This window comes from Paramormyrops kingsleyae, chromosome 11, assembly GCF_048594095.1.
Source record: "Paramormyrops kingsleyae isolate MSU_618 chromosome 11, PKINGS_0.4, whole genome shotgun sequence".
NCBI lineage: Eukaryota > Metazoa > Chordata > Actinopteri > Osteoglossiformes > Mormyridae > Paramormyrops > Paramormyrops kingsleyae.
The window spans coordinates 3,360,363-3,372,895 of NC_132807.1; the positions used below are offsets into that span (position 1 = coordinate 3,360,363).

At 41.9% G+C, this 12,533-nt stretch overlaps 1 protein-coding gene and 1 long non-coding RNA gene across 2 annotated transcripts; one reads left to right on the plus strand and one right to left on the minus strand.

Annotated features, from left to right (window-relative positions):
- Positions 1-5,648: 5,648 nt before the first annotated feature.
- LOC111849959 (leukotriene B4 receptor 1-like) lies at positions 5,649-6,554 on the plus strand. Its single transcript, XM_023823318.2, has one exon. The coding sequence runs from the start codon at positions 5,649-5,651 to the stop codon at positions 6,552-6,554; it is 906 nt and encodes a 301-aa protein (XP_023679086.2).
- Positions 6,555-7,953: 1,399 nt separating this feature from the next.
- On the minus strand, positions 7,954-9,357 carry LOC140593384 (uncharacterized). Its single transcript, XR_011993678.1, has 3 exons — positions 8,865-9,357; positions 8,736-8,791; positions 7,954-8,406 (listed from the first exon to the last, which is right to left on the minus strand). It is a non-coding gene; the product is annotated as an uncharacterized lncRNA (long non-coding RNA).
- Positions 9,358-12,533: the final 3,176 nt, after the last annotated feature.

Genomic DNA, 12,533 nt, shown 5'->3' on the forward strand with positions numbered 1-12,533 from the left:
GAGCCGTTGTAACAGACGTTCTCAACTACAATTCTAAGTTGTTTGAACTACAGAAATTAGTTTAGATTTATCTTAATGAAAAATGCAACAAGGACGAAGCATGTAAACTGCATTGTTTGTTTATTCAGAATGGATCGCAAATAGATCCGAATGAAAAAAAAAACGTGAACAATGATAAACACAGAAAATGAACAAGTAATTAACTTTGGATGGCATATTTAATAAATATGATAACTTTAAGTAAAGGGTTAAGAAAAAGGTTAAATCCTTCCGTAAGCAGCCAACGAGGTATGTGTTAAGTTTTAGTTAAGTTTGTTGTATTTAGCCATGTAAATGCTAACTGAGGTTCGTGTTAACTGTATATGAATTCTCTAAGCTGTCTTTATTGTTATTTGTGTTTATATTTCATTTGAATTTCAATGTTTGTTAGCTAATATTGTAAGTAAATGTGCTTGATTTTGTGTTTCCGTATCTGTATTTAGTTCTCACGTCTGCCATGATGGTGATAATAACGAAGCCACTGTCTTTCGAATAAACCGTCGGCTCAGTTAAATGCAAAGGACTCTTGTGCTCTTGTGCTACATTTATAATTATGGCATAGCTCTCCACCCAATTAGGCTAATTAAGTAATGATTTAAAAAAAAAAACCACACACAAATGCTTGATCATGGCCCCGCCCAGCCCGGCCCGGCCCGGCCCGGCCCGAAGATAGTGGCAGGAAATATCGGCCCGACCCGGCCCACGGGTCGGGTCGGGTCAAGTCTGGGCTCGGCCTCGGGCAGAGAATCTAAACTCTAGTGCAAACTAGCAGCGGCATGCACACTTCGGGTGTTATTTTTTTCTGTACCAACTTTCCCCCAGCAGGGACAGGCTTCTGCTGATTCTGACATGCCCCAGTCGAAATTGATTGGTTTATGGTCGGGTGACACTTCCAAGTATGGAGAAGTACAGAACGACAGTCAATGGGAAAGCACATTTCAAGGCGTCGGCAAAGGTTAATTTTCCCGTGATCAATACAATCTAGTCAAGTAGCATAGCTCTGTATTTTGTGGTCGTATCATTGAATTCACTCTTCATGTACAAAGGCATTGTCTGTAAGTTATGTGCATCTACAAACACTGTAAAGACTGTATTTGCTGAAACATTAAAGCGCATGTAAAACTTATGGAATACAAAAGTTGAAAACACACACATATGCATATATATTGTGATGCCAGTACACCAGCTGTACTGTAAGGGTTCTGAGTTTTGATTTGCATTTTCCCGGCATGCTCTGCGATTAGGTGTCAATACTTGTATTGTTAGCCCCATTACCTGAATTACCGAAGACTACAATATTATCCTCCGTTTCACTCTGTGTAATGGTTTTATTCCAAAGTGTGCCTACCTACCTACTGTGTATCTTTACGTAGAGATAGGCCGTATTTCAAATTAAATGTATATAAAATATGTATTTAGTTACTTTGGAGTAATTTGTATATTGCTGGATGGAAAAAATGATGTAATTGGTAACAAAATACTTTGAGAGATTGTATTTCATATGTTTAAAATACTTCATAAAATATGTCATTTTATTTACTTCTTTTGAGAACCGTCATCACCAGGCTTACAGACTTAAAATATTGCCTATCACTGTCAAACCCAGCAAAGAAGTCCAAATTGCCAAGATAAGGTATGTAATAAAATATACTATTAGATGTTGCTCATTGAATGTCATTATAGTACAGAAAAATAGAACAATCAGCCAACAGCGTACATTTAAAAAACAAGTTTATTCTCTGAGTTTGACTTACAGTGAGGTGCCAAACATGCGCAAAGCCGGAAATTCACCCATTTTGATAATTTTAAGAAAGTGTTACAACCCTGAAATGGGGAGATTATTATTAGAAATATGCAGACACAGTTGAATGGGGGGCATCTCTGTTTTAAATCACTCAGACGCAGACACAATGAAAGAACTATTATGCACTGCCAGCTTACCATCTGTCTATAATGCAATATCAAAGACTAGCTCAATACTGTACAATAGATACAATTTCATGAATGTTGAGCGTTTTTTTTTGTCCTGCTATCTTTCTGTCTAATTTGCATCACGGTGATAGTCATCTTCGCTGAGCAGGTCCAGGTCCTCCAAGCAATGGCCTTGGGGTTGCGAGTATTATATGATTATTATTATGAGTATTATATTCTACCTAATAATTTATATATACAGTAAATCATATAGATACATCATCAGTCATATTGTTGGATATGACTGGAAGAAACGAAATACAAGGTCAAATATCATTAATACTGGACAGAAATACCAAGCATCAATGCAGTGCAAGTTAAACAGTGTTTCTTACACACACACACTCTCTCTCACACACACAATCATTTTGATACAACAACTGAAGTACACTAACCCTACCCTGAAGAGAAAACTCTACTCCTTTAACTTGTTTTGGGTTCTCGGTCAGGAGTCGGCAATCTGCGGTTCACGAGCCACATTCTCGCGGCTCTTCTCAGAACAATAGGCGCATTTACATTTTCATGTCTTAACATATTATGATAAAAAAATATATCTTTTCGAAAGTATTATTTATAGGTTAATATTATTTTTCATTTAGATATTTCTTTAGCTATATGTGAATGAGATGGTCCGCCGCACGCTTCTGTGATGTCTTAGCTGCATAACTTCCTCAAAGTCATTCTCTACGACGAGAGTATGTTTCCGGTCAAATTGTATGCTTTCAAGAGTTTTCTTCAGTACCTGAGATTGGATGTACACTGCAACGCATGGGAGCCTACTTTTAGAAGGCCCTCTAAGGCCCTCTATGGTCCTGGCTTCTGGCTACCAGGGGGTCCTAGGGAGGATGGGGGCTTTGGGGACTTTTAGAGGGCCCTCTGATTATGAGGGCCCTACTAGGAGGCCCTAGGGAGGAGGGTGTAGTGTACCTTTAGAGGGCCATCTGATTACAAGGGCCCCTACCATGGGGCCCCTGGCTTCTGGGGGGAGGGGAGGGGAGGGGGGCATGTTAACAGCCTTACAGAAGGCCCTCTGACTAGGGAGCAGTAGCATGGTGGGATGGAGGCGGTTAACCTGCCCGCTGAGTCAATCTCAACTACATGAGTGCACTTCTCCACAACATTCTGACAACCCACGTGTAAACCTGCTGTTTATCTAAGTTATTGGTTTATTAAATATGACACGGGTGGGTAGTATTTGTGATTTCGCTTACTTTACCATTTCATTCTGTTGGTGTCCTTGAATTTATTTGTTCCTGGCCCTGCGCATGATATGACTGCCCCCTAGCTACAAGGATGTAATTGTCTTCTTTGGGAAAGCTGCAAAGCAACAATTGCAGATTATAACAGGTACATGGCATTTTGGTTCACTTTTATAGACATTTCCATTTCTATTTCGAACTAGCACATTCTGGATTATTCAAACAAATAATGTTTGTTATGGTACGATCTGGTTGTGCTACGTTGCTACCTGTCTCTATAAACAGAGATGGGTAACCTGGTGCTAACATTAACGTGAGGTAATGGCATTAGGCTGTACTGATTATAATTTGAGATCCAACTTACTGTATCAACTTAAGCCACCTTCTTTTCACTTTTTCCAAGGTAAAAAGCGGCAAAATATAGTTTTGTCAACATCATTCTGCTTTTACAACACGGTACGCCGCACTAGTTTGGACCCACAAGTGGCATGATGACGTAGCAACTAGCCATCCCAGACAATGCTGGCGTTTTTTTTTTTTTGTTTTTTTTTTTGGGGGGGGGGGGGGGCTCGCGAACGTTTTGCCCAGGGGCCCACACAACCCATAATCCATCCCTGGTCACACCCCTCACTCCCATGCTAGCTCCGCTTCTGAGCAGAACCTAACGCCACTCTAGATAAGTCAGCCGAAGTGCTAGCCAAGGTGTCAGCTACCATACCGGTAGCTAGCAAGACAGACTGAAAAAAGACATAAAACAGCTTGTGCGTTTGGTGATATTTGTTGAGCTCTGCTAAAACATTGCATTTGAAATTACCTACCACTTCCGAAAAAAGTGACTCATTTTACGCTCACTCCCATTCTGTAACTAGCTAGTACCATGACCATGAGTATCTTCATGCATGAACCCAGTGAAGAGAAGAGATGAGAATGGAAACATGATGTGTGTGAAGTGGGGTGGGGGGCAGTAAGGTGACATTACTTTCTGATTTGTTGAATGAATATCTTGGTGGCATCAACTGGAAGGACCACCTTTGGTTTGGGGTACACCTGAGGCTAATTACCATATGAACAGTGACCAGCTAAAATGATGGAAGTTTGGTTGCTTAGAGTCTCTGTGAAGTAAAGACTTTACCTGTTTATATTGTTATAGGGTGACCAGATAATCCATATCAGGGAGGACACTCTGAGCTAGGACAGGAATTGTAAATTACCATTTCAATTAAAAGGACCTGGATTTCACTTGAGCGCTGAGTTCTTGCTGTGTGCTGATTGGTCAGTCTCCTATAATCATGCATGTGTCACTAATGCTAATGTGAAACAGTTGGATGAGTCTTTCAGTCAAGGAAACAAACCAGTCAAAGCACAAGAAGAGCTGAACTATTTAGCCGAGCACAGGAGCCTTTCAGTTTGAAAGTAGTTTGTAAAACCCGAAGTAGCTCAAAGTGTCCGGGATGACATGGATTATCTGGTCACCCTATATTGTTAAAACTTAATGAACAGCTAGCTCAGGGGTGGCCAATCCTATCTGCAAAGGGCCAGTGTGTATGCGGGTTTTCGCTGCAACTCCCTAATTAGATTACTAATTAGAGGACTGATTGGCTGAAGAGTCCTCACACCTGGGTTTGAACAGCTGACCTACAGGTTATCCGAAAAAACTACGTACACACCGGCCCTTTGCGGATAAGATTGGCCACCCCTGAGCTAGCTGATGAATGGGCTTAAGCTTTTTGTTTCAGTTTCCCCTTTTCACTTTGAAACCATTTATTCATCTGTTCTTTGTACACAAAACAAGAATCTATGGGAGAGTGTTCCTCTATTCACCCTGAAGCAAATCAAATGGCAGTGCTGCCCCTCAAAGGACAATCAGTGTCATTACAACTGGCCAGAAATGGTATCAATATACTTTCCCTTTTAACTCACACTAGTGCCATTGTTATACACACAATATGTAAAAGAAGAAAATGTGCTCACCTCACTAGTAATTAAGTAATCTGGTGATTCTGATTAAAGTTAGCCAATATGACCAATGATACCCAAATTACCTTATTGAACTCCTTGTTTTTCTCTTAAGCGAATCAACTGTGTGTCAAAGTGAGTCTGCTTTGTTTGTGTAGACTGGTTACTGAAACCACGAAAACCATCCCTGTTTAGGATATGACATCAGTGGCGAGAGCAGGCTGAGATACGGGAGTAAAAATAAAAGAACAAGGTGCGCATACTGCATAAAGGAACCAGACTAGTCATTGTACAGCTGGTGCGTGTTTGTGGTCAGTATGTGCACATATATAGTTTGATGTATAAAAATTGGTGTGATGTATTTCATTTTCTATTTTTGTTCATGGAAAATTACACATGGGTATTTTTTTGCACATTTTGCCATGTTACTTCCTGTCCCTACAATTTTTTTGTGGATGCATTGCAGTCACTCTCACACTCATCATGAACCAGTCTAACACGTCTACCCCTTGGGACCCTGCAATTCTGAACGAAGCAGTGGTTCCCAGTGTGGTTCTGGGCTTCTGCTTCCTTATCGGTGTCCCTGGAAATATTACAGTGATTGTGGTCATACTTCGTCATTTCAAGCAGGAGAACTTCACCATGAAGCTGCTGCTGAACCTGGCCGCCTCTGACATCTTGTGCCTCATCAGTCTGCCAATGTGGATCTATAATCTTTTTTACGGTTGGAGTTTTGGTGAGACAAGCTGCAAACTGATGCGCTACATGGTCTTCTGCAGCTTGTATGGCAGTTTACTGATGGTCACCCTGATGAGTGTGCAGCGCTATGTACAGGTTCTGTACTCCCAGTACTGGGTGAGACTGCGTGGGACTGGGGAGAAGGTGCTGCTGGTGAGCGTGTGGGTCGTGGCCTGTGTCCTCGCCTCATATTCGATTGTTCAGGCAAAGGTATTGAGGGATGACCAAATTCCCCAGTGTGAATTCAGCTACAGCTCAGATGGGCAGAGGTTGGCTGTATTGCTCTCTCAGACATTGCTGGGCTTTGTGATTCCTTTCTCTGTCATGGTCACATCTTACTGCTGCCTTCACAAAAAAGTGAAACAAAGAACCTTCTTCATAAACCAGAGGATGAAAAGACTGGTTGTCAGCATTGTAGTAACCTTCTTCATATTCTGGATTCCAGTACATGTTGTAAGTGTGACAGAAATATTTTCTATCTTGCTAAAACCATCCCACCCAGCTGCATCGGCCAAACTGGAGAAGTTTTACAATTCCAGTAAAAACATTGTAGAATCTCTCATCTTCATCAATAGCTGTGTAAACCCCTTCCTGTATACCTTTGCCACACGAAACTTTCATCAAGATGAAACTCCATCCAGGAACCTCTGACTTCATCTGATCCATCTATTCTTTTGTCTCAGAAATCTTTGAATATGTTTTAGCCTGATTCTTAATCACATTTAAATATAAATATAAATATAAATATATATATATATATATATATATATATATATATATATATATATATATATATATATAATTACACATGGGTATTTTTGTTACTTCAAAGTAACACTTGTTACTTTGTTACTATATATATATATATTTTTTTTTTTTAAATAAGTGACTTCCTTCTGCCTCACTTGTACTTTTGTGCTGGTTCATTTTGATCGCATTGCATGTTCAGTTTTTGTGTCAAAATACATCTTACCTATTTCATACATATCTTGTGTAAATGTAATGAATTTTGTGAAAAGGAGATGTGAAAAGGCACACTCACATTAACAACAGTATGTCACGAACCAGGGCGGATTTGGCGTTAGGTCAAGGCATGATGCAGGCAGAAATGGTGGACGACTCAGTGTCGGCTTCACAGGACAACAGAAGCGTTCATTAACTGAACTGAAAAACACAACAAAAGACTAACAAAAACAAAAGACCATGAGGGGTCAAAAATGAAAGGGGATAAACCACAACTACATTTACAAAAGGGGCAAGACAGGCAGGCTACAGACAGAAGATTCAAAACTTCACTGACATCTAACTATTACAAACAATGAACCACTAGGGACTAAACTCAGGCAGGAACTTAAATACAAAAACTGAACGGGGTAATGACAAGCAGGAGTGTGAGAGACAATTAACCAATCAGAGGGTGCAGGACAACGGCTAATCAGAAAAACACTCAAGGGCAGGCAACAGGTGAAGCTAATAAACAAAAACATGAAACTCAAACTGGGGGCTGTTCCATGAAGCGAGCTAACCTCAAAAGCCAGGCTTATTTCTACAATCCCGGCTTAATTTTTCCAAATTCGGTTCCACAAACGAGGCTAACCTGAAGCTTCGCTTAGTTACTATGTCAACATATGCTCTTGGACAAGCCTGCTCCGTGGCAGGTTAGCTGTGAAGCTTAGCTTAGCTTGATGAATGTGATTGGACAAGCCATGTGATGTCACAGCACGACATTCTGCGGGGCTGGGATTATTCTGCTGCTGTTCTCTCCCTCTCTCACACACATCGACCCTCCAATATAAAATTATTACAGATGACATGCAGGCGATTCCAATTAAAATGATAAGTACTGCATTGAAGGCTTTTACATGAATAACCATGGCGTGCCCGTTTATTCATAATCCAGTTGATGAGGGAGCGCAGGTCATTCATAGAGCTTTAAGGCAACAGGTTCCACAAGTACTTCAGCCCAGCATAGATCAGTTGCATTTTCCAGATGATTATTTGTACGAGCGCTATAGATTTAGTAGACGCAGTAGTACATATTTGTGTCAGTTATTGGAACCTTACATTTCTTAGAACACACGTCGCTCTAAAGCCCTTACGGTTGCACAATCTATGTGCATCGCTTTGCGTTACTTTGCCAGTAGTTCATTTCTGTACAGTGTGGGGGATGCTGAACATTTAAGCAAAGCTACAATGTGTCGTGAAATCAGGAAGGTTTACGTTGCATTAAAGTCCTTTATAAATATATTCATTACCTTTCCTTGCCACAGAGGCATTCTTGGCATTAAGGAAACTTTCTTTGGAATTAATGGTGCTGAATCTTTAAACATCTAGTCATTTGCAACACATAAATCATTACCTGTACACAGCAAATACTGCATGAGTTTATAAGGAAGAGACAAATGTTATTCGCTGCAAAATAGTTTCAAGTTCATACGGTTAGCATTTCTGAGCAAACAGAAATTGTTTCCTCATCCTCCTGTGTCGTGGATGGCCCTGCGATCTGCAAAAAGGGAATATTTGTGAGTTATATTTATTTACCATGGCCACAATGCAATAAAATTTAACTTTTATTTGTCACATACAAAGTATGACATGCAGTGGTATGCTTATTGCTGTACAATGCCTGACCATAAGTATTAACAGTACAACTAAAAATTAAACTATTTCCATTAGAAGTGGGACTTCACTTAAGTTAATTCTGTAAGCGAACAAAAACCACAATACATGACAGAATTAGCAGCAGATGAAGGCATTGAACTGATAAACATTAAATATAAAACCCACAGTTATTGCAGTGTATTAAAGTATATGATTAAATACAATACTCACAACAGATTCTAATGACTGTGGTTCAGGATCCAAGAGGGTCAAGACACCATCCACTACTGTAATGCATTACAATATTTAAGACATTTAACAGAAAGCAAGGCAGAGAGGGGAAACAGAGTAAAGACCTACCTTTAACATAAGATTGCACATGACTGGAAGGAACAACATCTGAGGATGTTCCTCCCTCAATAATAGGCTGTGCACGATTCTGTGCAAGGGCCATCACCTCGGCTGGGGTACAGGCTGCTGGAGGTGGGCCATCACCTCGGCTGGGGGTACAGGCTGCTGGAGGTGGGCCATCACCTCGGCTGGGGTACAGGCTGCCGGAGGTGGGCCATCACCTCGGCTGGGGTACAGGCTGCCGGAGGTGGGCCATCACCTCGGCTGGGGTACAGGCTGCCGGAGGTGGGCCATCACCTCGGCTGGGGTACAGGCTGCCGGAGGTGGGCCATCACCTCGGCTGGGGTACAGGCTGCTGGAGGTGGGCCCCCACCAGTTGCAGCAGCCGCAGCTCTGTTTTTGGTGGCTAAATTATACAATGCAATGTGGGCTTTAAATGAATTCTTTAAAAATGTAGTTCTAATTAAATTTACTTTTTACCATTCTGAAGAATATTTTTGTATTTAATCTTCACTTGCTGCCAGGACCTTTTCGTTCCACTCATGTTGCTCCTGAAACCAAGCATTATTAATAATTACAATTATATATCACTTTTTGTCTAAGATGGACCCATATAATTAACACACTGTCCTGTTTATAAAATGTGTTAAAATAGCCTTAAAGTACCTGGTGGTGCAGGAGGTAGTGCTACCGTTCGGCAACTGGAGGGTTGCAGGTTCGAGCCCCAGGTCCTCCTGACTCCATCAAAGTGTCCTTGAGCAAGACACTGAACCCCAAATTGCTCCTAGTGAGCTGGTTGGCGCCTTGCATGGCAGCCTCCACCACCGGTGTGTGAATGTGTGGTGTGAATGGGTGAATGTGAGGCATAACTGTAAAGTGCTTTGGTACTCATAAGAGTAGTTAAAAGCGCTATATAAATGCAGTCCATTTACCTTACAACTGGTAATAAAACACATATGTAAAAGAAAATATTGTGATTTTGAAGGCTTGAAACTGTTCTCATTTAGTTGTTAAATATTTTTACATCCTTAACACAAAGATTACTTAAATCATGTTCTTACACATTTAACCTGTCAGCTATTTTCTGCCATGCAGCCTCACGAGATTTGATGATGCAGCTCGTGTTCCCCTTTCTGGTTATTATGTCTTTGTAGTCCTCATAGGCTTGCAGTAATAATTCTTGCTCCGCCTGGAAGGAAAACGCAGCTCTTTCCTTTCCTTCCATTCTTACTTATCCAGCATCGACTAACAAGGCTGCCTTTTATATCGCGTGGACGAGCCTCGCTTGTCATGGTTGGCTTGAATTAGCGGAAATTAAATACACTTGAATTTTATTTGTGGAACTCAAGTAGCCTGAAGTGAAGTGTTAGGTTAACTCAAGCGAGGCTATTACGGTTTCATTTATCTCTGAACAGATCACGACACAAGGACAGCGTTTTACATGCGATGAACATTCTTTTTTTATTATTCGACGCCACACGTCCAACATTACTCAAAACATTAGTGCCCCCTAGTGGCACTCATCAGTACATCTCCCTTTTTTTTTTTTTAACAATGCCGAAATCAACTAGTAACTTAAACTCTTTCAATAACACATCTTTTCTCTTTTTTTATCTGCACAACATTCCTAACCTTAACTATTTAGCAACATCTCATTTCCTCAATTATTATTATTATTATTATTATTTAGATTAATTAATCTCCTTGGCCTCCCTACTTTTTCTGCATTTAGAGATAACGACAGTGTTTTGTCTGTAGGAGTTGTCTTTGGGGTACTCCTCTGGCCTACATCACTCTCTTTACTGTGTTCTTTTGGAGCCAGAGGACAATTGGTCCCCTCATCCTCATTGAATTCTGTTTTAGGAATTTTCAACAAATCCCTCCTGTTTCTGCGAAGAGTATTACCATGCTCAGTGAGTACTTCATACGATCTAGGCATGATCTCCTTCAGAACCTTTGCTTTAGGTCCCCATTTGCCATCACATCTTACTCTCACCAAATCTTTACAGTCTAGTGGGCGTAAAGGTCTTGCGTTTTTGTTGTATGCAATGTGAGAGCTGTATTTCCTTGGTGCAGACTGGTCTTTGTTTTGTAGCAAATGTTCAGCTGAGGGTAGCTTTGTCCTCAGCTTCCTACCCATCAGTAATTCTGCTGGAGACTTCCCACCTTCTAAAGGTGTTGACCTGTAGTTCAAGATTGCAAGGTGAGGATCTTCTCCTGCTTTAGTTGCTTTCTTCAGCAGATTTTTCACAATCTGCACTGCCTTTTCAGTTAACCCATTTGACTGTGGGTAGTATGGACTGGATGTTACGTGTTCGAATCCATACTTCCTTGCAAACTCTTTGAATGTCAGTCCACAGAATTGAGGTCCGTTGTCACTGACTACTGTGACGGGGATTCCATGTCTCGCAAAAATTGTTTTCAAATGCAAGACCACATGCTTTGCAGAGGTGTCTGTCAACAATGTGAACTCTGGATAGTTGGAATAATAATCCATGACAACCAGGTAATCTTTCCCATCCAATTGGAACAAATCAGCTCCGACTTTCCTCCACGGTTCACATGGTTTAAAATGAGGTAAGAGTGGCTCTTTCTGCTGTTTGTATCTGTGTTGTTGACAAATCTCACAGCGCTGTACTTGTGTCTCTATGTCTCTGTTCATATGTGGCCAATACATCACATCTCGGGCACGCCGTTTACATTTCTCAATACCCATATGGCCTTCGTGTATAAGCTCAGTCATTTGATGTCTCATTGCACTAGGGATTACAATCCTCCTTCCTTTTAGAAGAACCTCGTCGATGACAGAAAGCTCGTCTCTGAAATGCTGATATGGGCTTGGCAGCGTCTCTTCTCCAGGTGGGTTGATTTTGCAAATCACCTCCTGTAATACGTTGTCACTTGCTGTTGCATCTGCAAACTCGACCCACTTCTGTCTTGACATTGGTATCTGGCTCACTACACAATCTACGTGAATTTGAACATCATTTTCCGTGCTGCTTTTACCAGTGTGACTCAGGCTGGCTCTGCTAAGAGCATCGGCCACTACCAATAATTTACCTGGAGTAAACTCAAATGTCAAATGGTACTTCTGTAAGCACAAACAGAAGACGCTGGATGCGTGGTGGTGCATCACCCAGGGCCTTTGTTGAAATCGCAATCAATAGAAAATATTGGAAACACGTTTTCCCTTGCCCGGACGCGAGTCACCGGGGCCCCCCCCTGGAGCTAGGCCTAGGGGTGGGGCTCGATGGCGAGTGCCTGGTGGCCAGGCCTATACCCATGGGGCCTGGTCGGGCATAAGGGTGTTCATATGTGCACTTGCATAGGTCGCAGTTCGATGATCGACTTTGTAGTCGTGTCGTCGGACTTGCGGCCGCATGTCTTGGACACTCGGGTAAAGAGAGGGGCGGAGCTGTCAACTGATCACTACCTGGTGGTGGGTTGGCTCCGCTGGTGGGGGAGGAAGCCGGCCAGGCCTGGCAGGCCCAAGCGTATAGTGAGGGTCTGCTGGGAACGTCTGGCTGAATCCCCTGTCAGGAGGAGTTTCAACTCCTACCTCCGGCAGAACTTTTCCCATGTCCCGGGGGAGGCGGGGGACATTGAGTCCGAATGGGCCATTGGGGACAATCTGCCCCCGATGTCCACGCGATGCTGCAGATGCGTGTTAACCAAGAC